The sequence below is a fragment of the Harpia harpyja genome, chromosome 4 (genome assembly GCF_026419915.1).
Source record: "Harpia harpyja isolate bHarHar1 chromosome 4, bHarHar1 primary haplotype, whole genome shotgun sequence".
Lineage (NCBI taxonomy): Eukaryota > Metazoa > Chordata > Aves > Accipitriformes > Accipitridae > Harpia > Harpia harpyja.
This window is the reverse complement of record NC_068943.1, coordinates 68,161,503-68,187,912: the sequence shown is the minus strand read 5'-3', so window position 1 is coordinate 68,187,912 and position 26,410 is coordinate 68,161,503. Positions and strand designations below refer to the sequence as shown.

The 26,410-nt window shown below is 42.8% G+C and overlaps 1 protein-coding gene across 4 annotated transcripts in view; it reads left to right on the top strand.

The window, feature by feature from the left end:
* Positions 1-24,400, top strand: part of TULP4 (TUB like protein 4) — a 163,388-nt gene extending 138,988 nt beyond the window's left edge. For all 4 annotated transcript variants that reach the window (XM_052784610.1, XM_052784608.1, XM_052784609.1 and 1 more), the window contains exons 8-15: positions 29-253; positions 2,496-2,730; positions 3,229-3,373; positions 4,899-5,043; positions 6,283-6,376; positions 8,019-8,162; positions 12,343-14,924; positions 16,701-24,400. In XM_052784610.1, the coding sequence (XP_052640570.1) occupies positions 29-253; positions 2,496-2,730; positions 3,229-3,373; positions 4,899-5,043; positions 6,283-6,376; positions 8,019-8,162; positions 12,343-14,924; positions 16,701-16,817 (3,687 nt within the window). In that variant the 3' untranslated portion in view covers positions 16,818-24,400. The remainder of the gene's footprint in view (positions 1-28; positions 254-2,495; positions 2,731-3,228; positions 3,374-4,898; positions 5,044-6,282; positions 6,377-8,018; positions 8,163-12,342; positions 14,925-16,700) is intronic.
* Positions 24,401-26,410: the final 2,010 nt, after the last annotated feature.

The window sequence follows — 26,410 nt, the reverse complement described above, 5'->3', positions numbered from 1 at the left end:
AAGTTGTATCCTTTTCCTCTCCATGCAGCGTCCCATCATCTCAATCTGTTGGGGTCACAGGGATTCGCGCCTGCTGATGGCTTCCGGACCTGCATTATACGTTGTCAGAGTCGAGCACAGGGTCTCCAGTCTGCAGCTGCTGTGCCAGCAGACCATCGCTAGCTGTCTGCGGGATGACAAGGATATCAGCAAACTGACCCTGCCCCCTCGGCTCTGCTCGTACCTCACCACAGCCTTTATACCAACAATCAAGGTAAAAGGAAAGAAACGTGTGTGTGTGAGGCAGAGGAAAGGGTTGCTTGACTTCTCCCCCATGGTGCTCCTAAGTGACAATGGATAAATCATAAGATATTATAATTATCATAATTATAATTTTAAAAGCTTGATTAACGGTCATTCCTGTCCTCTTCAAGAGCCCACTGATCCATTTGGTGCCTATTAAAATCTGAAAAGAAGGCTCACGCATGCTGATCTGCATTAGTCTATGGGGATGGCCATTCCAAGGACATCCCAAGAGTAAAATATGCTGGTGACTCACAAAGACTTCTGAAGAAGCTCATGCTGATGGTAATACTGTGTCACGGTTATAGGAGAGATTCACAGTGGTAAAACTGTTGCCTCCCTACTTGTTACATGAGTCCTTGTATCACCAGGAAAGTTATACTTAAGACCTGTGGCTGCCCAAATATTTCTACTGACAGTGAGTTTTGCTAACCTTACTGCTCCAACAGTGCTATGGAAAAATAAACCAGATATTATGCCGTTTCCTGTAGCACTAGCAGAGCCATCTGCTCAGCCCCTTTGTTTCATGGCGTTGTCCTCAGTCACATCTCAGGATTCCCAAACTCCTTATCACAGCCTATAAACCAGAGCATTAGCTGGTAAATGCCCTAGATGCAAACATATATTTTTGTGTTACATATTTTTTGTGTATGTTACAGCATTCTCTTGAGCCAGTTTCAGGTCCTTGTTAAAACAATGCAGAGCTAGAATAAATAATTTGAAATCAGTGGAGTTGGCCCAGCTTAAATGAGAACAAATTATGCCTGTAAAATAATGATTCAGCGCAGTTCCATTTGGGTACTGCTGATCAGGGCAATTTGTGTGACTGTGAAACATTTCATTTGCCAGAGAAAAATAAATGCCTTGCTGTAACCATAACTCCTCGATCTCCAAAGATGCAGGGCATTTAACAGACCAGTGGTTCTCAGTTCTTTCTAGCATGCCTACTTCTCCCCAGGATGCTTTCCATGTTGTCCCAGAGCCAGCTCTGCAGCTCTCTAGAGCATCAGTGATGGTTGCTTGGACGTTAGGGGTGGGGTGGGGTGGGTTGAAGGCAGCAGTTGGCTGTAGCAAGGCTGGGAGCTGTGACGGGGATCAGAGGGGCAGAGGAAGTACAGGGGCACACCATTGCCGACAACACTTCTGTCACCTCCTTGAGGGGATGCCGGGGTGGGGAGCGGCTGCGGGGCTGCATAGCTGAGAGGCTGAAGCAGGGTTCCCAGAAGCCATGTGCTGCTGCTCTTTCATGGGTGTTTCTGGAGCCTCTTCAACACTGCTTTATACTTCACTCTGGCTCTCCCCCAGCCACATACTCCCACCTCCATTGTCAGCCATGCCTGCAGTGCCTGGCAAGGCACCCTCTTCCCTGCATACATTCCTCTTCCCCCTCCAGCTTGAGGACTGCATTGTAGATCACTCCTCGGCCCATATCCATCTCGCCAGGTTAAGGAGGCTCCTTTTTACCCCCTACTTTTTTTTCTTGTACTTTCATTTTGAAAGAAACTGTGTTGACTTATACACATTAGTAGCATTTGTGTCATACAGGCTATATCGTCCTAGACAAAAGCAGTCCAACTGCTCTAGGACTGAGCTTTTAATGGATTAATACAGCGTGCTGGCAAGCAGGGCAAAGTAACCCACCCTGAGCTTTGTGCTCGTATATCTTCACACTGCATGCAAATAGGCCCTCAGCAAAGATGGGTCATGTGCTTGGAAGTGATAGAAGAAATACAAGCTTCTTCCAGAACTCACAGCACTGTAGCATAGTGAGATAGTATGTACCAATACTAACCAGGAACGGGAACCTGAGGCCAAGTTCACTTGGAGGGCCAGCAGGAGACCAGATACTCTCAAGACTTATACTTGACCACGTTACCCAAGTTAAAAGAGAAGTTTGTGATAGAGCCGGGACTTGAAGACGGGTTTATTGTCTAATTCAGTGCTCTAATCTCAGGTCCAACCTTCCTTTTTGGTGTAACTAGTTTTAGTTTTCTCCGTACAGCTGCTTTTGACCTAACTAAATAATACACAGCCACTCTGTCTTGCATGTGAGTCCTGCATAACTCACACAGTAACCTGTACTAATCTTGACCTGCCAAGTTAGACTTGGGTTCAAATTCAGTTAGTTGTGTTGGGATTAGGTCACCACAGAAAAAAAACCCAAAACAATAACCTATAGGAAACTTTCTCTTTCCTTCCTTCATTTAATTAAGCCTCCTATCCCAGACCCAAACAATATGAGAGATTTTGTCAGCTACCCAACAGCTGGTAATGAACGGCTTCACTGCACGATGAAGCGCACAGAAGATGACCCAGAAGTTGGTGGTCCATGTTATACTCTGTACCTGGAATACCTTGGGGGACTGGTGCCTATCCTGAAAGGACGTCGTATCAGCAAGTTGCGGCCAGAGTTTGTCATTATGGATCCTAAAACAGATGGAAAAGCAGGTAGAATTTAATTGTTGCTCTCTATAAAAAATGGTTTAGAAATACTTTAGATATTACATCCTCAAGAGTTAAAGAAAATCTATATATGCAACATGGAATGTGGCATCTGGTATTTTTTTTCTGATGTGAAAAAAATCTGTAGCTTGACCTAGGCTCAAGCCTCTGAATTTATATCATGCTGTCTTCTGTTTTACAAAAGGGAACTTCTTGTATTTTGAATAGTGGGGCATAGCTTGCTCATTAGCAGAAAATATTCTTTAGTCTCAATTTTGAAGTTGATTGAATGCTATTCACCCCTCTGAATCATGTTCACTTGAGTTTGAACCAGTGGAAATTTGGAGTTTATACTAGGCAGGATGAAGAACGGTTAATTTTCTCTGCATAGTTTTATCTCAACTGCTGCCTGTGGATCGGATTTATGCTTCTGATGACTGATAGTTGTAATTGATATCAGTTTTCTGAAGCAGCACTTACATTTTCTGGGGCCTGTCTTGATAGATGAAATCTATGGAAACAGCTTGATTTCCACTGTGATTGACAGCTGCAACTGCTCGGACTCCAGTGATATCGAACTGAGTGATGACTGGGCAGCAAAGAAGTCTCCCAAAATCAGTCGAGCTAGCAAATCACCCAAACTCCCCAGGTAATCATTTCTTGGTTATTTCTTCTTCTTTTTCCCCAGGTTTTCTTTTTTCCTTTTCCTTTTCCTTCTCCTTCTCCTTCTCCTTCTCCTTTTCCTTTTCCTTTTCCTTTCTTAACACTGTCTTGACACCTCATAAAATTAAAAGCAAACTCCTCTGGCCCGAGAAGTCTTCTGGAGGAGTGGGGTCCTCTACAGTGTGCAGTTCTGGGGTGATCTCAGAGATTGGTGTTGAGGTGGACTTTGGGGAAGGTTCTGGGGCAAAAGGTAATGGGAAGCAATAGGGCACCACTTCTCCCCAAGCACTCTCAAAGAAAGATTTTATAAACTCTCCAACCACTGCCTCTGTCACATGTAAACTCTTGCCACCATAGGATATATTTTGTCCTTCAGACAATCCGTGGTTTTACCTCCTCTGTGCTTAGGGTCCCTGGTCTAGTTAAAGCCTTTGTTTCCTCAGGGATATGTTCAAATTTGTAAGTCCATGCATAGATGGCATAGATCCTGGCACAGGTGGCACTGCTGCTGTGGTGACCTTGCAAGGGAGCCTCAACAAAGAGATCCTTCTACACACTGGGTTGACAAGCTTCTGTAACGATATGTAAAATAAGCTTATTATTTGTCTGGTTGCTTTCCTGCGAGCTCTTTGTTATATTCATTATGTATATAGACAGAACCCTCCACCTGCACAGAGCCTCACTGATGTCTGTCATGCTTCTCATAGGCACTGACATCTATCTGCCAGCTTCATGTTATGGGATTGAGGCCCTGATGCCTTCTAGCTGCAGCTTACACTTTTCCAAAGACCTTATATTATGAGCTTGTCCTAGTATGAGGCAAAGAAAATGCATCCCTTTATCTGTGAACATAATGTGTGAAATACCGAAGTTTTAGTTTAGTAGTACTTGACAAAAGAACCATCAGTTCCTGAGCCTAAAACTGAAATGGCGCGGGAAAAACAACTGTCCTGCGTCCTTGGTTTTCTAAGACCGTACTTTTGAAATGTAACTCTTGTTCATTATTTTTTTCTACCAGTGAGCTTTTTTAGGTGCTTGATCTCTTATTCATGACCCCCTTTGTATAGTGGGAGGTAGGTATAACTTTTAGCTTAGAGTAAGAACACTGTCAAAGTTTGTGGAGCCTTGGTTTGCTGTACTAACATGGAGATCTGCCAGCTGAGGTGTCATGTTTCCATTTCTTGAGGCTTTGCTCAAAGTCTGCATAGCTGAAATAGCTCAGCCCTACACCTTTTTATGGATTAGTGGAGGATATATTGTATCTGGGAGAGCTGCTGTAAGCTTTGTTAAATGAATCAGAAAGCATCCGGTCTGAGTTACTGCAAGTGCATCAGCCCTTATATATCTTTAAATTTGACCTGTAACTCTCCATCCTGTAGACTCTACAGTCTTCATTAGTCATTTAGAGGACACTATTCCAGTTGTCTTCATTACATCTTTATGTTCAAAGACATGAATGTTGTACATTTTTGCATGCCCGTTGATGATTCTAATTATTGCTTTATATGCAGAATCAATATAGAAGCTCGCAAATCTCCAAAGATGTCACGATCTGCACAGGAGATATCAAGATCACCAAGGTTACCAATAAGGAAACCTTCTATTGGTTCACCAAGCCTAACCCGAAGAGAGTTTCCTTTAGAGGATATTACTCAGGTATTGTGCACCTTGTTACCAGACCTGAATCCAAATGCATCTCCTTCAGATGCAGCAGGTTGTGATCACCAATAAAAAATTTTCATTTAATTACAGTAACTAGATGGAACAACTAGAATTGCATGTTCCAGTTCAGTATTAATGTTCAAAAATGTCAATGGAATATCAGGTATTGTTTGATAAATCCTGGCACCACTAACTTCTGTCAGTGTGAATCCATGCGAGAGGTTTTATTCTAGGTGGTGTTGTTGGCTCTTTGAAAGTGTGTGTGAAAATGCTTCATCAGTTTCTCAGAGCTGTCTTAATGCCACCATAGTTCTCTGCTTTGCTAGGGATTGCAGAGATAAGGAACTGTTTGCTTCAGAGGGCCACATGTTCTCTGTTTCATAATTAACATGGAACAGCCTTAATTGGAAGGAAGGCAAGGAATTAGCACTTTGTGCTCTTTGTGGCGTTCATGTCCTGTGGATTAATGAAACTTAGCAGGCTGTAGAACTGTCTGGGTTACATATTTATTACTACCAGCCTGCACTCGTTTTGTTTTGTTTCGTTTCAGCAGTTTTCTTCTGCTCTGTCGATTCACTTTTTTCTTTATATTGAAACATTCTAGATCAGTTACACAGCAGTGGTAGATAGGACCAAAAGTCCTTTGAATAGGGCAGGAGACCAGAGGCTTAGATCCTGCTCCTGATGCTGACAGCATAACTCTTGGCCTTTGAGAAAATCTCTTGGTCTTTCAGACCCATAATTTGATCACCATGGAAGCAGTGGTTTGGGAAGCTGTTTTGGAAGCTCCAGGAAAAATATGTTTGCCGTTAATGAGTAATTGATTTCTGTCTTATTTATTTTTCTATAAAGTGATTCATAAGCATAGAACCAAAAGGCATGGTGTATTACTTTCTGAAATACAGAATAGCCGTGCTTTTGGTGTGCAGAAGCAAGTATCTGAAAACAGACCTATTCTCACTAAGCAGCCGTCATGTCATTCAGTTCTTCAACAGCTTTAATCAGCCTATGTGGCTGTTGTATACGTCATTTCTGATGGTGTTCAGGTATCAAAAAGAGACATCTTAATGACTGGGTAAAACAGTTGCTACATAGGCATATTAGGCTGTTTCAATAAAATAAGAGAAGCTGAAATTGTATTATCATTTGCAATAGCTTGATTGCTTTGCAGTTTTTTATTAGAGCTTGATACAGATTTTATTAGGTGAAAATGATCTTGTTTTTGCTTTGCAGCACAACTACCTAGCTCAGGTCACATCTAATATCTGGGGAACCAAATTTAAAATTGTGGGTTTGGCTGCTTTCCTACCAACTAACCTTGGTGCAGGTAAAAGTAAACTCTATTGATTTTTTGCATGTCACACTCTTTCTAACAAACAACAAACTTATGCCATGTGATTCTTTTTAAGTGATCACAAGGCTTCTTTAACAAAGCACTTATTTTCTGTGGACAGTAGGAACTAGATTTCACAAAATTCTCTGTAACTAAAAGAGATTAAAATCTATAAATACAATAACGAGATGATCAGTAAAATGTTAAAAGTCTCAGTTGTAATAAAAAGATTAATTAACAGTCAAGCCCAGACCTTTATTTTTACAGTTTATTTGAACAAAACCCAAGCAAATGAAGAAAATTTTCGCAAGGCTATAAAAATTATAGGGTTTAAGTTACTGTAATAGAAATATTTTTAAAAGTCAGATTTTTATAGTCATTTAGCTACTAATTATACCAAAGTAACGTTAAAAAAGCTCTTATAGCATCATGCTCAAGATTCTTCAAGTCAGTGCATGGCCTTATATGGTTCTCTTCCTGGAGCATCAGTAAATTGGTAGCCTTCATTAAAAGTAGCCATTGTCTAATCTCTTGACCTTCTTCTGTGTACGCCATTTCTCCCTAGATAGTCCTCTTGGAAGGAAGAAGGCTAAGTAAAGAACAGGTTACCACCTAGCAGAACTGTGCTCTGAATTGAAATATTAACACAAGTATAGGAGTTTTACGAGCTCTTTGGAAAACTTAATTTTTTCCTGTGTTGCATTATATAGTTAGATCAGGACTACATAATGATGCCCTGGAAGCAGAATTGGTTAAATAGGTATCTTTTGTGGCTATATTGACTACTATCAGACAAGAGATGGAGGCCCAGCTACCGGGGAGAGGACCTTCTCTGGCCCAGCCTCCAGGCAAACATTGTCCTTCCAGGATGTTGTCACCCTGGGGACAACTGGTGTTACTACTATAGGGCAGTGGCACCTTCTATTTAATAAAGTGTTATGGAAACCCTTGGGTTTGTTCCAGCCACTTTTTTTTCAAGTAATTTACAATTTTCTGACTTCTGTATTTGCAATGATTGTCAAAAGATAGTGTAAGAATTACCCTACCGGGTCAGACCAGGGGTCATTCTCATTCCATCATTGTCAGTGATGGATAGGCAGGGAGGATATAAGTGTAGAGTAAGTGTATAGTGATAATTCCTTCAAATGTTCTACCAGTCTCCAATGGTTTGGGTCCCAGGGACTTCCTGAGCCAGGAGGGGTTTCTTTGTATGTAGTAACCCTCAACAGATTTCCTTCCTGAGAGCTTTCCAGTTTTCCCCTAAAATCACATAAGTCAGTAGCAACCTGTGGTGAAGAGTTCCAAAAGTAGAATGGAAAAATTATTTTCCTTCTGTAAAAATAGGTGTGAATACAAGATTAAGTAATTCATTATTTCTGCAGATTATTTAACTACAGAGATGCTGCTTCTATTTAGAGAGAAATAGCTGAAAGTAACAATCTCTTTTATCCTCTTTATGCAAAGTGTTGCATAGTGATTTGGCTAAGAATGGCCCATACATGCATTTGTTCATTAATACATTAAATAAAAATAGTCATAGCCCTTCTGTCTGCTTTAAATTGATTCTTTCTTAGCTGTAGATGCTCTTTGTGTAATAGATTTAATTTTTTTATTTCTTGTTATACTTTTTCTCCAGTAATATATAAAACCAGTTTGCTGCATCTGCAGCCCAGACAGATGACAATATATCTCCCAGAAGTGCGGAAGATTTCAATGGACTACATTAACCTGCCTGTCTTTAATCCAAATGTTTTCAGTGAAGATGAAGATGATTTACCAGGTAAGGAGGAGCTGGAGGTCTGCCGTGTTATGAGTTAAGCTAGATGGAGGACAGATGACTTGTGTCACTAGCCCCCTCTGGTAAACACGCAAATCAAAATCCCTTAGTCTGATGGGGTCCTGTAGAACGGAATTAGAATAAGGCTAATATGTATTACGGACATTGTTTTCTAAAATATGTGGAAAATATAATCTGTATAGAGCTGCTAAGTTTCCAGTTCATTGGAAAATTAATCATCTTCTATTTAGTTCGCTAAGAATTCTCTGTAGACTGATGCCTTGCATTCTGCATCTTTGTAGGACAGAATCGTAATGTGTTGGAAGCCCAAAAGGGTCATTCTTGTGACCTGATGGCAGCAAAGCACAGCCTGCTGATGGGAGCTTTGGTTGGAGGGTAGGTTCCTATAAAGCTCAGCCACCCTTTGAGAAGTGATAAATGCCCATTGGATTTTTATCAATACCAAGTGTTACAGAGAGGCTAAAATAGTAAAGTAGTCTATAAACAAGGGGGATCAGGAAGAATTTCTCATTTCATTGAGATGTAAGGTAGAACATTCAAGCAGTGCAGGGAAGGCTTGGATGCAGGTGATGTGAATGTAAAAGGCAGGTAAAAGGACTGGAAGTACTCAGGACCTCCTCCAATCAAAAAAAAAAAAAAAAGAAAATCATCTTGCCAATAAAATTAACAAATAATAGACAAGAAGATAAATTAATACATTTTCAAAATTTTCACATCAGTGAGGGATTCCTGTTGCCAGGTCAAAGGTTTCTGGAACTACAGGAGTGGCCGTAATGCCATTACTCGTTAAGGAGGAAGGAGTGTGAGCACTGCAAAGCAATTAAAGGCTTGTGCTAGAGTCTGTTGAAATAAATGGAAATACTCCCATTATTTCAGACCAAGGTTTTGACTGCTGAAAGCACCAAAGCTTGTGTCTGACCCAAGCATCAGAGTAGTCCTCTGGACTTCTAAGGAAATACTTGTGTGCTTAAAATGAAGCCCGTTCTTTCACGATTTGGGGCTTGGCTTGCCTAATTTACGTCTACATGATATTCATCTGTAGGATCTGAAGAAAATAATAGAGACATTGATGATCGTATATATATTATGCATAGGAAGCACTCAACATTTTCTATTATGAAACGTGGTCCAAGCTGACAGAAAGTAATACAAAAATTAAATAGAAAAAAAAAGTTAATATAAAGTCCTTGCATCCTTTCTTGAAAATTGGATTAGATCTGCAATATCAATTCCTTTTAGAATTAGATTTGCAATATCAATCTCCTTTAAAAGAGCTGAATCGCAGGTTGGTGAACACTACATAAATGTAGGGAAGATTGTTAGAGAGTTTTGTTACAGCTCTTTGAGAAGGCTAGTAAAAGAATCATACTACCCTGTCCTCCATAACAGCCTCCCTCTTCTTCTCCACTTTTTTCTTTCTACTTTCTTTTGAAAATTCATTTCTGCCTTAGCAAATGGAGGCTACTTAAATCTTCAAAAACATTTTTGGGGATATCCTTTTTTAAAGCCTGCATTTAAAGGAAAAAAGTGCCATGTACTAATGGGAAAAAATATTGCAGTGTAAATAATGATTACATGATAGATTAAAAAAAAATAGTAGAAAGCTGCTCATGGGCAGTGGAGTGTTAATAGTGAGGTACTCCTGGGACAGGTGTTTTTTAATGTAGTCAGTAAAGATTTGGCAAGGCAAATGGACAGTGAATTGATTTAACTTGCAAATTATGCAAACAAATCAATTAAAAACCATTGGAGAACTGAAAAAACCATTGGATTTAAGCTCTTTGGGATATTAAGCAACACTGAGAAGAATGAGATTTTCTTTGATAAGGCACTTAATACCCATGACAGCAACATTCTGAGTTTCTCAAGCCAAGCTAACAATTAAACCTCAAGCTTTGGCAGATAAATTGCGAACCTGCAGGGTTCAGCCTGAAAGCACGGCCTGCCAGCCAGCCACAGAACCACACGGCCTTAGGGTCAGTTAAGTTTAGCTGTCAGTCTTCTAAAGGAACGAATAGAACTACCATAAAAATTTGCCAGCATAGCCGCAGACGTGTCTGTATACCTACCATATTCATGACTGGTGCTGATAAAAGCCTAATGCTATCAAAAATGTAATTATAGGGCATAGGTAGATGACTAGAATTTTAATTAGAAATTAATTAGGAACTGGGCAGTGGCTGGAGGAGTCCTGACTAATGGATCTCTTGCTTGATCTGGTCTTGCAAATCAGAGGTCTCCACAGAATCTGGCACACTTAAATGATTCTGGATGTGACTCCAGGATCCTGGATATTAACACTAGTCTCTTTTCCTCCTATAAAGCTGCTGATGCAACTTGCTTGTTATTTTCTATGAGTTTTATACAGGAAAACTAATAAAGAATCTGCAAGATTCTTGGGGGTTTTAATATAGTATTTACTGTTCCCCCTCGTTATTATATTTTGTTCCTTCTTATCTTGACTTCTGCACCTGTACTTGGTTCCAGTGTCCTCGTTTCCCTGCCATGCTCCAGCTTTTTCAGTGGTAGTTCCTGTTGGAATCACTCTCACCACTTTTTGCAAAAGGAATTGCAAGCAATTGAGCAAGCTCCATGCTTCTGCTTAAAATAATCAGAATTGCTTCTTGCCTTACTGTCACTTGTTCACCACCACCATGTGTGGGAAACTTTTCATATATACATTTGCTTCTTCTCACATTTCTGATTGCAGCCTGTCCAAACATTGACGCTGAAGTTGCCCTGACTACAGTACCCACTTCTTGAATCTTTTTGGCTTCCCATCTATTTCCTCACATATTTTCCGTACAAATCTTCTTTCAAGAACTTTTATAAGTTTTGTCTGTATTTCATTCCATCATATTCCTCTCTTCATATTTCATCTTCCTTCTTCTTGCATTACTGATTACTTTGTCACCCACGATACTCAAGAGATAATAATACTTCCTTTTTCCCAACTGTTGTCTGTATTCTCCAGCTTTCCTAAGGTCATTGACTCTAGGGACATTATACTAGATACTATACAGTGCCTTCAGTGCACATCTTTGACTTTCTTTTTATTTTCCTCCACTTCTTTTTTCTTTTCTTGATGACAACAAACATCCTAGTCAAAACTCATAACTGCTGTCAGATCAGGGCAGGCTCGAGGAGCATCGTTTCATCTTCCTCCTGAAGCTGGGTCTAGCATGGCACAGTGATACCTGACTGGCTCTAGAGGGAGTCAGCCTGGGCCAGCGGGGACTTTTTTGTGCCTCACCATCAGATGGCAGCAGCTCTAGAGGAAGCCAGGAAGCCACGTTAGTGGCCCTAGATCTAGGGGCAAAGAAGAGGTGGCAGCAGCCACAGGTCTGTGAGTGGATTTTCCTTTCTGTTGTTTGTTGATGTATTTATTATCAAAAAACCTCCCTGAAAACTATTGAGTCCTGATTCAGCAAAACTTTTATTGATTTGAGTAGCAGTGGTTAAAATTGGCTGATAAGCGAATGGTAATTCAGACCCATCAGGTAAACTCCTTGCTCTGTGAAAGTCCATGTCAATCATAGCGTAGGCTGAAAGTGAGCTCTGAACTTTACGTCCGAAGCATCACTCCCAAGAAGTTACTTTAAAGTTGACTACCAGCTGTTACAACGGGAATCAGTGGAGACAGGCTAGCTGACTTGTTCAAGCTAAGGTCTCAACCATTGATTTTAAGATCTGATAGCAGTCCATCCAAATGCAGCAGAGCGCTTAAGCAAGTGCATAAAGATAGCAGGTATTTTAAAAGTCAAGGGGAAAGTGGAATGACAAATTACAAAACACATGCAGTGGTTTTTTCTTCCAACTAGCTTTAAAAAACAATTTCCCCCCAGTTTCCGAATTTTATGTCAACGCTGCCATGAAGTTTTCCTGTTAAATGTTTTTTAGCAACCTGCAGGTCTTCCCTAGGTGCTGAAGAAAACCCCAAAATATGTGCAACACTGCTTCAGGAAAATTCCCTATTTCAGTGCCTGTTACCCAACCGCTTGCCTAACCGCTGCAGTCAGCAAAGGCTCGCGGCCCCTCGCCCCTCCAGGCTCGGGGTTGGGGCAGCCCCACAGCACAGGCCTCTCGGCCGCCGTCGCGTGCGAGGGGCCCCGGGGCAGAGGAGGCCGGGATGGCGGGTGACGCACTGTGTTGTTCGTTGCAGTGCCCGGCGCCCCCGGTGCCCCCGCCAGCAGCCCGCCGTGCACCGTCAACATCCCCATCGCCCCCATCCACAGCTCGGCCCAGGCCATGTCACCCACGCAGAGCATCGGCCTGGTCCAGTCACTGCTGGCCAATCAGAACGTGCAGCTGGATGTGCTGGCCAATCCACCAGCGGAAGCGGGGAGTGAGGGGGCGGGGCCTTTCCCGGGGCAGCCAGGCCGCTTTCCTGGGGCGGGGGCGCTGGCCGGGGGGGAGCTGGGCCGCGCTGCCCCTGCGCCCCCTGCCCTGGCCCCGCCGCCCCCCGCGCCCCCCGCCATCGCCCTGGCCGACCTGCGGGACCACGGCGACCGTGAGCACGAGCCCCCGGCCAAGGCCAAGGCCCCACGGCCGGCACCGCAGCTTCTGGAAGGGGACGCCGTCGTCTTCGGGGCCGCCCAGGAGCTGCAGCTGAACAAGATGAACCCCCCGCCGCCCTACCCCGGCACCATCCCCGCCACTCCGACCGCCACCCTGCCGCCCCCACCCGTCCCCCCGCAGCCGCCCCTCGACCTCTGCCTGAAAAAGGGGGAGTTCTCCCTCTACCCCGCGGGGCACTACCAGACGCCCCTGGGGTACGAGCGGATAACAACGTTCGACAGCAGCGGGAACGTGGAGGAGGTGTGCCGGCCTCGCACCAGGATGCTCTGCGCCCAGAGCACCTACACCCTGCCGGGGCCCGGCAGCTCTGCCACCTTGCGCATCACCGCCGCCGAGAAGAAGATGCAGCAGCCGTGTGCCAGTGCCACCCTAAACCGGCTCACCGTCCCCCGGTACTCCATCCCAACCGGGGACCCGCCGCCCTACCCTGACATCGCCAGCCAGCTGTCCCAGGGCAGAAGCATCGCGCAGAGGCTGGACAGCAGTATCATTCATGCGACTCTGCGGAGGAACAGCCGAGAGGCAGCCCTGAAAATGGCTCAGCTGGTGGAGGGTCAGAGAGCCACCTTGCAACTTCCCCCAAAAGCCAAGAGCAATGTTGTGACGGCGCAGTACCAGCAGAGAGTACCCACCGCCTTGTACACCTGCAGCCAATGCAGCAGCGGTGGCGGCGGCGGCAGCAACACGAGCACTGGTGGTGTGGGCAACATCACTAGTGCCAATGCTAGTAGCAGCACTTCCAGTATTGGTGGCATGAGACCTGATCTGAGCACAGGGAGCACCTCCCAGCACAGCTCTGTCATCGCTCACTCTGTCAGTACTTCGCCTCTGGCCTCCCAGTCCTCCTACAGCTTGCTGAGCCCACCTGACAATTCCCGTGACCGAGCGGATTACATCAACTCTGCCTTCACAGAGGATGAGGCCCTTTCTCAGCACTGCCCAGTGGAGAAAACAATACGTCACGTACCCGTGTCCTTGACGGAGGCTGCCCTTGGTGTAAAACGGCCACCGCCGTACCAGTGGGACCCTATGGTGAGTGAAGAGATATGGGTTCCTCAGGAAAGGACATCTCAGAGCTCAGTGCCCAACCCTCTAAAACCTACTCCTCTCATCATCGGTCAAGCTCAACATCTGGATATGTCTCGAGTGCCGTTTGTTTCCCCCAAGTCACCAACCAGTCCTACTGCCACTTTCCAGACGAGTTACGGGGTCGGAGTACCTTACCCAGGAAGCTACAGTGCCCCTCCCCTTCAGGGAATGCAGCCCCCCTGCTCCCCCAAAGAAGCTCTGGCCCCAACGCAGTTTGCACAGCAGGAGCCCACAGTTGTGCTTCAGCCAGGTTATCCATCCAACCTCTCCTATTGCCCTTTGCCACCCATGTACCCAGGAAGTAGCGCCTGCTCTAGTTTACAGCTGCCACCGATCGCCTTGCACCCATGGAGCTCCTACAGCGCCTGTCCACCCGTACAGAACTCCCAGGGCACCTTGCCCCCCAAGCCTCTCCTTGTGGTGGAGAAGCCAGTGATGTCTCCCCCACCAGCAGAGCTGCAGGGCCACGTGGGCACAGAAGTAATGGTGGAGACGGCAGACACCTTCCAGGAGGTGCTCTCCTTGACGGAAAGCCCCATCCCTCAAAGGACGGACAAATTTGGCAAGAAGAGCCGGAAGCGCCTGGACAGTCGAGCTGAGGAAGGAAATGTGCAGGCTATCACCGAGGGCAAGGTCAAAAAGGAGGCAAGGACGCTGACCGACTTCAATTCGCTAATATCCAGCCCTCGACTAGGGAGGGAGAAGAAGAAGGTCAAGAGCCAGAAAGACCAGCTGAAGTCTAAGAAGCTAAACAAGACCAATGAGTTTCAGGACAGTTCGGAGAGCGAGCCAGAGCTTTTTATCAGCGGGGATGAACTGATGAACCAGAGCCAGGGCAGCAAAAAGGGTTGGAAAACCAAAAGGAGTTTGAGGACAGCCAGTGAGCTGGACGAATTCAAGTGCCGGAAGGCCAGTGAGAAGGAGGATGGGAGGCTGGGGAGCCAGGGCTTTGTGTACGTGATGGCCAACAAGCAGCCACTGTGGAACGAGGCAACACAAGTCTACCAGCTGGACTTCGGAGGGCGGGTGACCCAGGAGTCGGCAAAAAACTTCCAGATTGAGCTGGAAGGACGACAGGTAGGAGGGGGTGGCACACGTGGGCCGGGGTGTGGGAAAGCCATGCCAGAAATAAGCTCTGCCTCTCACGTGGCCGACTGCCTTGCACTCATGTTAGCTGCTTTGTGAAAAAAGCCTTTGCCACATGGTTGATAAAAACCAGCAATCAAAGGTCTAAATTCGGAATGGAGGGTGAAGTTTAGTTGTAAAGTAAATGTACAAAATATGTTTGGTCTTACTGCAGTCGGACATGGGAATAAGGGCCTCCTTTAGTCTCACTGGCTCTCGCTGCTGAAGGTAGGTGGGTTTTGTAATAAACACAACAGATCTCCCCAACGGTAGCTGCATTTGCCGTCGGTGGTTGTGGATAGCAGCTAGCTGAGTGAACACTGTTCCCTTCTTGCGACGCTCACAAAGGTTAGCCAGTCAGCAGATAGCTAAGGCAGAGACAACGGACGGGCAGTTAGGTTCCCTCCATGGTGAAATTTCCCCTTGTGGGTTACCAGGCCTCTGGGGCTGGTTCTTAATGCTAGAAAAGGGAGGCACTGACCCTCCCCAGAACAAAGTGCTCCTGGGCTGCTTCTGAACCGCCTGTGGGTAGATGAATCTATAGATAGTTCAAAACATCAAAACATTAATTTTAGGCTCTCTCACCTTGGCCCGAGTGGGATGTTACTACACCAAACGCAGGCTATTAAGCGGTACTAATCAGCAGGACACTGGACTGAGACTCAGGAGACACATATTTATTTCCTTGTCCAGCTGTCCCATCTCTGTAAGTCACTTTTGATTTATTAAAGGCATCAAGGCTCTCAACTCCCTCTGATTTAACTTGGGAGTTCGATGTCTTAAATATCCAACATGCATGACCAGTGGTAGTCTCCTGGTTTTGTTTGTCTGTAACAGGAGCTCATTAAAAAGGCAGTGATCAGAGCCATTTATACCCTTTTCTTCTTCAGTTAAATGGCTGTGGATACATGCCCATGGGCGGGCAGCTGTGCAAAATGACCCAGCCACAGGTTTTGTTCTTGGGGAAACAAAGCCTGACATGGCTTGCACAGACAGCCTCCATTCTAGCTCAAGGATCTTCACTGTAGAGCAAATACAATCTGGGCTTCTGGTGAAGTGAATGAAAAAGCAGTAATAATAGGCCAAACTTCAGATATTCCCTGCAGAAGAAGAACAGCCAACCTGACTAGCCTTGCTTTACATTTCAAACAGCTCCCACTGCCCCTTTGCTAATTCATTCTTGGTGTAATTATGTGCTAGTGAAGTTTATGCAAAGGAAAACATAATTGCCAAGAACATACAGCTTAACGGCTATGAAGTGCTGGAGTCAGGAGATTGGTTATTCCCCTTCCCTGAAAGCTCCTTTCTTTGAAAACAAAATCTGTTTTCCTGGTGGGCTGATGATAGGATCTCTCCAAGGGAGAGAATGGTATTTTCCTGCAGGAAGCATGATGCTGGTGTAACCAACATCTGCTGAAGTACTTGGTGACAACCTACTTACACCAATGCTGTATACAGTCTAGCATGTTTTAAAGCTCCATTTAGTCTATAGAGTCAAATATTGCAGTCAAATACTCTATACAGACCAATAGCACAGTGCTCTTACTCTTCTTGGCATCATACCCCATTCTGTGAATAGCCCCATTCATATTAGCTCAGGAGGTAAGGTGTTCATACAAAGGAGCAAAAACATTTTGCTTTTATTCTTCTCCGGTTCCTTTTCTGTGGTTCACTTTTTTTGACCTTGTTCTCTCTTTGCTTCCCTCCTCCTCTTCCCCTGCTTCCCAGGTGATGCAGTTTGGAAGGATTGATGGCAATGCTTACATTTTGGACTTTCAGTATCCATTTTCTGCAGTGCAAGCCTTTGCTGTTGCTCTGGCTAATGTGACTCAACGCCTCAAATGAACAAGCAGAGACTGGAGAGAGGAAAATGTTAACCTTCTCATGAAGTCCAAACCGGAAAATGTCAGGGCAGCCTGCTTTAGGTGTGCAGAGGTGCCTGGGAGTGAAGAAGGCAGTAAAACTGGAAAAGTCTCTTGGTGCCCAACAGAAGGGCATTAACTCTAATCAGTCATGGGATGGAGGGTGGGGGGCTGTTTTCTGTTTTGTTTGTTTATTCGTTTGTTTGTTTTCAGGTGTTTTTTTTCTTTTTAAGCATTGTGCTGGGTCTCAGAAAGAGCGAAGGGTTGAAAGCCATTCAGTGTTACGTGGAGAAGTGTGGCTTTTGGCTTGTTGTGGTGGTTCTGCCGTGTTTGCTACAGTAGCTGATGTAAGCTCATAGGGGGATTAAAAAAGACTGCTCTTTTTGATAGACTGCCTTATATCATGCTGTTCTTTTTAAAACAGGGAACATAACTTTTTTTTCTGGTCCAGTTTGTACTACTACTCCTACTCCTACTACTACTCCTCTACTACTACTACATCAGTGATAGCAGCAAAAAAAGAAAAAAAAGAAGCTATAATACTTGAAGACACGTGTTTCTTCTCTGATCTCTGATAATAACTGAGCACTACAAGTTCCAAGGAGGCTTATGTAGGTCAATGTTTAATTTATAAATAATGATGTATTATTCAGAAGAGAAACAATTGTTACCAATGGCTGGTTTAAATACCCAGTGTACTGAAGAAGTTGATGTCTGCTTGTTTTGTGTGCTGTTATTGGGGATAAACATCTTTCAGTAGGTGACAGAAGATAGAGGAGGAAATAACTACGAGCGTTGCTTCTTTTGTTATTGGGGATAAACATCTTTCAGCAGGTGACAGAAAATAGGGGAGGAAATAATCATGAGCGTTGCTTCTTTGCTCATATTGATCAGCAGTATTCTCCGATTTGGCCTGTAGTTGGGAGAGAGAGGTACAGTGTGACCAGATGTACCTCTAAGGCCATGCCTGTACATGCTCCTCATTTAAATGTGTTTACACTTTATAAACAGTCTTTCAAGTGAATGAGAAGGCCCAGTGTATTCAGTCTTCTTAGCAATCAGTATAAATCAAGTTCTACAACAGTGTATCAGTGCTTGAATTAGGAAGGAGACAGAAGTGTAGCAAGTCATTACAAGAAGCAATTTCATCAGAAAAGCAATTTCATTACAGGAAACAACATCATTGGCTGGCTGGAGAACAAATGAGTTGAAAGAGGAAGGAAAAATTGGACAGAATCATCCCTTTTATGGCCTAGCTACTCGGGTAGTCTTTGTGACTGTGGTTTGAGAATATAATGCTCCAGCTAAGATCAGGAAGCCAAAGTTTACATGGAATGTTACAGAGGAAGGCTTAATAACCATAGCGTGACTCTCTGCAGTTCCTTCTGGTGGACATGCAGACCTGTTGAGCATTTCAGAAGGGTTGCTAGCACAGAAGAGTTTCTGTGTTGTCCATGTGTTGTGCACATATTTATTTGCTTTCTCTCTTTCCTCCTTGCCTGCATTTTGCTACGGAATATGTTTTTGTATGGAAGTAGTTTCCCCAGTAATACACAAAACCTGAAACTATTCATGTAATGATTTGGACATTAGATTACAAAACATAACTGCAGATATCCTTCAGAAACTACTCTTTTGAAGTGAAAGGCACACTGAGAAAGATACGTTGGTTGAGGTGTTGATGGCTGCTTTGTCTTTTGTCTTTCATCCACACTTTAACTTCTTACTTGAAAAACTTGGTATAACTTAAGATGAATAGGTGCGGTTTTCTCTCTTTGCTTTTCTTAAATCCTAATGGTAGGGCAGATGTGTGTTGCATTTGATTCTAGAGGAACATATCCCTGCTGTAGTAGAAGTTACCAACATGCAGTGAGCTTGTAACTTCTGTTCTGCTGAGGCTTCTAGAGCTGTACAGCACGGAGGGAGTAATGCCAGTCAGAGAGGAGTTTCAGAGAGTTGCCAAGGGAGATGACAAGGCAGAGCATCCACAGGTAATGTCCCGCAGGGTAAGTCCAGGAAAAACCACCTGCAAGATGGTTTCCTTGGAGGGAGGAAGCAGAGGTAGCACGGAAGGAGGGGGGAAGTAGATGGTACCATGCCTGTATTATCCCAAAGCTCAGCAGCTTCTGCTTGTGTGTGGGAGTGGTCAGGCACAACATTCCCCTTGGCATCTAGCAGATTGTTGTTTGCTTTAATGAACTCATTTTGTTTCCATCAGTTGTCTGGGCCCATTTGTATTCTTCCTCACGTGCATGATTTATTCAGCAGTTTGAATGCCTGTATGTATAATGAGTGTGGAACAGAGGAAACGAAATGGATTTGGTTCTGGTCCCTTTAAATCAGTGGAATTGTTTCCCTTGGATTTTCGTGGAGGAAGCACTATTAAGCCCTTTGTCTATATTGAGTTACACGCTGTACAAACAGTAGGTTGAATTCTCAGTTCACTGATTCCAATGCACAAGGAGGAAAGTTGGCTGATAAGAGTCCTCACCTGCCTTAACGTCTGTGCTAAGCAGTCATACCCTAATTAGAGTATAACAGGCACACACTGAACACCCTAAGAGAAGAAACATAGCATGGCTTGCTTGCTGAGGGAAGGGCCACTCAGTCACATTTTAGAAATCTTCAGCTGGAAGAAACATCAGTTGTAGTTTTAAGCCAAAATTGTTAGTACATGGAAACGTTGTTAATGTTTTTTCTGAACAAAATCTAATCTAAATAGAAGGACTTCTGCATGCAGTTTCTTTAACCTTCCAGGGAATAGTATTCCTCTTCACTTGGTTCGTTGCCAAATTTTTCCAGTTATCAACAGTTTTATGCTAATGGAGAACCAAGAAATGAAACCCAATACAACAAGTAGCAGAGTTAGTAATTTGGTTTCATTGGCCTAGGTCATGATTGTGTTCTTCTGATGGCACTTACAAAGAGCTTTGGCATAGAAAGAGACCTGGTTTCTGCCCCAGCAAAGCACAAGGAGTAATTATAAAAAATTGGGAAAATAAATGTAATTTCCACCATCCTTCCCATTTACATGTCAGAAAATCCTATAGGATAAGGTAATCTTTTATCTTTTTGAAAATAATGTAACAGAGTCCCTTTAATTGAGGATTTTAATCGTGTAGAGAATACCCAGTATTAGAGAGAGAAAATACTCTCAAATATATAGAATTTTAGTGAAAGGAATGGGAATTATCTAAATGTCTGAGTGTGCGACTGGATCCTAAATTATGCAAAGAACAAGTGAAAGTGACAGTTGGTTTATTTTTCATTGAGATACAATATAGGAAACTAATTTAAAAGCTCCCTCCCCGCCCCCAATAATCACTTAAATCCTGAAGATCACTATTGCGTTCAACCAAAAGATAGATGTTACATTTTATATTCTGTTAGTAAAACCCAGGTTTTCTGTAGATAGCTAAGTTCTTCTAGGAAGAATGTAGCAAAGTGTTCAGAAATATCTCATTCTTTTATACATAGAGTAATTTCCAGTAGTTAAGTATGTTTTTTTCCAAAGATTTTTTTTAGTTGTGCAATAATTGTGACAGTCTAGGGGTTTTATGTTTTTTTGTTGGGTTTTTTTGTTGGGTTTTCTTTTTTTTTTTTAGGGAGTTTAGAGTGGTTTTTTAAAGATAATTTAATGCAGATTTCCTGTTGATGTCCAAAAGACAAATTATTTATCTTCCGTAATGTAATAAGTGATTTAGGGATTATTTTATTAGTATGTATCAGTGAGTTATATACACTTTCTTATTTATATTTAAAGAGCATCTTTGTAAGTAATTGTTTGCTAGCAGTATGTTTTGCTGCGAGAAGTTAAAAATGCATATAGGAAGACCTGTTTTTGCTGGATAGTATGCAAAATTTCATAATGCAGGCAGGCAAAAATATTTTTTTGGCAGCTGAACACAGTGAGTTTGCTGTGGAGGACCGTGTAGACTACAGAGTGTAGATGACTTCTTTGGGACCTGCAGAAATCTGTCCTTCTCCACTGTTTTCCGCCTTTGTTTCTAACTGTATATTTCAGTTGGGAGTGGTTTTAAAAATACAAGGCTTGATTTGCTTTCCCTCTTCTTAGTACAGTGCTTTTTCTTGAGATGTAAAATAAGGTAGGTTATGTGATAAAAGAGGATATAACGATATAGGCTCAGTTTGTAAGAAGTTCATTGCATAGTTTAGTAGGGTTTGGCAATGGCATAATTCAGTGCTATGCAGAGATACAAGCAAACTGGCTTCGAATAAGGTAGCTGAGGCACAAGAAATAGCATAGCAGTAGATGCGTTTTCCTCTGCTCAGACTAATAACACTCCTTCTTCAGCTGGGTTCAGCTGGTTCCAACACAGCCATAGTGCTTCTGATATCTGAGCTATCATTGCACAGAGCTGATGGAGCTGAGCCCTGACACTGCCTGCAGCAGCTTTGCCTCTTCAGGAGGCTCCATCGGAGACCTGGTGGAGCAGGCGTTCCTCCACTCCTCCTTCTAGGTCTGCTCCAAGAGCAGTGTGAAGCTGCCGTGGGGTTTGGCTGCAACAGCTTTGGGCAGAGAAAGCCCTGATGCCAGCCAGTGGCCATGGTGGCCATCTGAAGTCAGAATCTGCTCCACTGGAGCTGCAAAGGACTGCAACAGAAAACCTGATTCCTTTGAAAAAATATGGCTGATGTCCTCGAAATATAGCTCCTAACAGAGTCTAAAAATTGATACTTAAAAGTCTGATGTGAAGTGCACCATGTATGGAGGGGCAAATTTTAGCTTGAAACAGGAAGAATATCATGTTTCTGCAATATCATGTTTCTGCAACACCCTAAGAAACTATGAGAAGGAGGGGGGTGAAAGAGGGGAAAAAAGGAATTTTCACATTAATAATTTTGCACTCAGTTCCAGAGGTAGCAGTAACACGTGCCACGGGCTGCCTGAATATTGGTGAATCTGCACACAGGTTCATCTCAGTTAGATAAACTTTCTGTGATGCAACCACAAGTAAAACAGTTTCTCATTTCTCTCTCCAGTTTTGTTCCATTGTTTTTGTGAAGATGCATGAAGGTCTACAAAGATTTCTGACTTTGCTGAACCTTGAGCCTAGACTTTCTGTAGGTCCAGGCTTTCTTTGTTGTGTCTTTTTAGTGTCCTCTCAGAAATTCCAAGCAGATTTTGGAGCTTGCCTGATTGTTGCTTCAGACAATTTCTGTGCATTTGCTTTTTGCAGCCTGATGTGTGTGATCCTATGTTATCTGGGTGCCCTGTTACCTGTCAGAAACAGTTTAAATCCTCATACGAAGAGAGCGGCATGTGCAAAAACTGATTTGATTGAGAGAAAGGAGAGAGAAGACAAAGTAAGTTTTCACTAGCTTTAAAGAATGTGTTTCCCAGAGCAACAGTTTGGAAATTACACATTTCTGCAGAGCCCAAACCACTCCAAACCAGTAAATGTGACTTGGAGATTAGTAGCAGATGAGTCACTTGTGTGACATGCTGACAGAGGGCCAACTTCTAGCCTCACCACATGGTTACACCAAGATACGTAAGAGAGTAGAATCCAACCCAAAATGTACTTTCCCATTACTGTGTGATTATAAAGAATTACGTATATGGCCCATATATCCACTTAAGAAAATTATAAAGCATTAGCCAACAACTATATCAACAGTTCTGTATAACTCCCTTGAAGAATGCTAGAAGTAAAATCCTGGCCACAAAGTAGTCATTCGGATTTTTGCCTTTGATTCCCATTTCTAGGATTCCATCACAGGTGAGCAAGCTGTTTATGTTATCTAGAGATTGGCATAATGGTTTTCCCAGTATAAGAGAGCAAGTGTTACCATACCGCTGACAAAAATGGAAAACTTCTGGTAGATGAATTTTTTCATTTTCAAGTCCCTTCACCTTCAAGGCAAGCACAATCCTCCATCAGCAAATACCTATTTAGAGTCCTGCTGCCCTCAGGAATAGTTGCAGGTAGGTGCCACAGGTTCTCTTTGCAGGATTGGAATTTACATGCAACATTCTCGAAGGAATAAGATTAATTACTACTTGTGAACAATGGACTATGTGAATTATTTTATCTTTGTATTTATTTAATTTTCTTCTAAAAAAAATCCTGCAGAGAAGTTTTAAGATTAAAAGACTCAGCTTTGTGTGTTGCCTGGTATCTCTGAAGATATATCAGGAGATAATTTCTTTGGGTAGTTTGATTCTGTTACTGCATCTAGAAAATTAGATTTTTAAGACAAAAGCAATTAACCAAATAAAAGAATGAAATAGGATTCAGTGAAGCAATTCTTGCCAAGAAAATTAAAAACTTCACCCTTCAACTTTTGATTTTGCAAATGGATCTATAATGAGGAATTTGTGCTTCAAGGCAAATTGATTGTTGTGGAGCACTATGCAAGTGCACAGATTTGCTGACCCAGAGCTGTCTGCAGGATCAAAACAACATGATTTTGTGAGACTTAAATAAATGAAAATACTGAATACTTACCTATCCGGAGTGTTCAGTGAAAAAATTAGATGGTATGATGTTAAAGCCTGCCAGCTTTTTCTTAATCCTTGCCCTCCAGTTTACATTATTACAAATTTAAAAATATAATCTGATTCAGCAATTCTGAATCCTGACAAATGTTGTCTATTTGCGGAATGTTTATCTTACTGGCCAAGTAGGTGGTTTAAGACATGGATTAAGATTAAAGTAATGATAAAAGAGAAACATTTTTTAACAGTGTGCAGACACCTGAGTTTCAGGTATTTCATTGGAATAGTGCTCGGTGTGTAATTCCTGCCTATGTTGTTTCAAGCTATTTGTTCGGAACTTTCCTAATTTTCCCTTTGTTTCTTTTTTTTGCTTGATACATGTTTTGCCTTTGATTGCCTTTTGTTTCACTATTTCTGCATTCGCTGCTTCCTTTTCTTTTTCTGTGTTGTGCGTTTGGGGAAGGGTATGTTTGTTCAAGATCTCGTTGTTTATTGTAGATAAAATATATGGTGTTGTGGAATAGCATGGGGATGCATTTGATTGAAAAGGCACTGTAGTGTTTCCTGAAAAAGAAGGGGAGTTGCATTTGTTTATAAATGCATTATTTTGGTACTATAACTTTGAACATGATTTGGGTTTTTTTTTCTTTTTTTCTTTTTTTTTTTAATTTAATGAGCATATAGTCATGCAGGTGCATGCATTCTGAAGCTAGCAAGCCCAGCATGTTTTTCTTAAGGCTTTTGAAAATTTGGTACACAGTATGTGTACTTTTACATACCTATACTATTTTTTACATATATTTTTTGGAATCTCAAGTTTTCTTTTTTTTTTTTTTTTTCTCCTCAGTATACCACGGTATACCTGGTTTCCATTGTACTTAAAAACTACCCTGATCTGCCTCTCCTTTATGTATCTTGTGTAATAGATTTTGCAGGAGGTGCCTAGAAAGCATTGTTGGTTTCCCTGTAAAAAATGTGGTTTGTCCAAATTCTTTACTGTCTACATGATTGAGAGATGGACTGATTGCCCTATTTTTCCTTGATGATTTGGAGTTGTAAGAGTTGTCCAGCTGTTGCTTAATAAAATTTTGCAGACTAGAAAATTCCTGACTTGTTTGTGTTGCATTCTGCATCTTGTCAAGCACCTGAAATACTTTTAAAGCAGATGACAAATCTGCACTGGAATGACCTGAATAATAAATAGCCAGATGCCATTATGCTTTCTCTTTTCAATAACTGTATCCGCCAAGTGCCACTGAACCTGATGCGTGTACTAGCCCGTCATACTTTGTGTCATTCATATGGGAGGACGGATGGAAAAGATTTTGTGGTAATAATGTTTCTGTCTGCCTGGATATCAGCCAGTTCTTGTGCTATTTCTCCTCTGCTTGCTTTCCTTTTTAAGGAAATTACTTTGGGGGTTTGTGGTACTTCTCATTTTGTCATGGATATACTGGAAACTTTAACATTACCGCAAGGGATTCCTCTGTCCTGTCATCTTTAACAACAGAATAAGATGCTGTGATGGCCAGTTGTGGTGGGTTGACCCTGGCTGGACGCCAGGTGCCCCCCAAAGCCACTCTATCACTGCCCCCCTCAGCTGGACAGGGGAGAGAAAATACAATGAAAGGCTCGTGGGTTGAGATAAGGACAGGGAGAGATCACTCACCAATTACCATCATGGGCAAAACAGACTTGACTTGGGGAAAATTAATTTAATTTATTACCAATCAAATCAAGGTAGGATAAGGAGAAATAAAACCAAATCTTAAAACATCTTCCCCCACCTCTCCCTTCTTCCTGGGCTCAACTTCACTCCCGATTTTCTCTCCCTTCTCCCTGCCAGCAGCACAGGGGGATAGGGAATGGGGGTTGGGGTCAGTTCATCACATGTTGTCTCTGCCGCTCCTTCCTTCTCAGGGGGAGGACTCATCACACTCTTCCCCTGCTCCAGCGTGGGTCCCTCCCATGGAAGACAGTGCTCCATGAACTTCATGAGTATGAATTTGCTCAGTTCTCACTCTTCCCAAGGAATCTGCAAATGGCTATTGTAGGAGACAAAACACTGGGCTTAAATGGATTCTCACTCTGAACCAGTGCCACCGTTCATATGCCAGCATTTCTAAAACAGCCTTAAACCTGGAGTGTCAGCCTCTGGGAATGAGGAAAAGGGGGAGGATTCCCAGCCTGGTGTCTGAATGCTTTGCACTGCAACCAGGAAAAGTCCTCTTCTAGCATTAGCACTGCTCAGGGGATGAGTGCTGGGGGTCTGCCAACATTCATGAAATCTCCCTTAGCTCTAGACAAGTTTTCCGGTAAAATTAAACTTCTGCTAAAATGCAGAAATTAGGAAATTAGTTGTTAAGTTTAGAGACAGAGAAATGGAACAGCAATATAGCTTCTGGTCATGGCACTCTGCTTTGGCCTTGTGTTTTTTCCCTTTTTGCTTTGTCTAGTTTTGGTGTTTCCCTGAGCTAGTAACTGGCCAGGTGAACTAAGCTGATTCATGCAGTTTCCATTTAGATCAAGGTTCCAGCAGTTTTCAGGTTTTTCCTTCTTTGTGTAGGATATTGACTTAAAATATAGTCATCTTCTGCTTCCCTGCCCTTTTTTAGTGTTAATTTGGGGGATTCTGCCAGCTACAGCACTGGTAATTGATTCAATCAGGGTAACAATCTATATCTCCTTTGCTCATGGAACCGAGCTAATGCAGTTTGGTTTGTTGTTCTGGAAGATCATTTTTGGAAGGCCCCTCTCTGCTGGGTGCAACCAGCTAAATTTAACACATGTACTCACTTGTAGTTTGTAAATAAACTTCAAGTATGCTGCATCACCTTCTCTGCGTGTCGGTACAGAAATGGGACTAAATGAGAATGCTGGACCTGTAACTAGCTCTTGAGAGAGAGGAGGCATGAAACTGGGGAGGTGGCTTGTTTGGGGGAGATGACTACTGAAACATGCCTGCCTGGAAATGGCTGGGGACACAAATGCAAAATTTATCAATTAACAGGGGCTGCAGTAAACAAATAAAAATGTGATCCTTTAGGAAAATATCCTAGAAAGATTCCTGAGATCATTTTCTTGCCTTGTAGAGGGATTAATAGCATTTACTT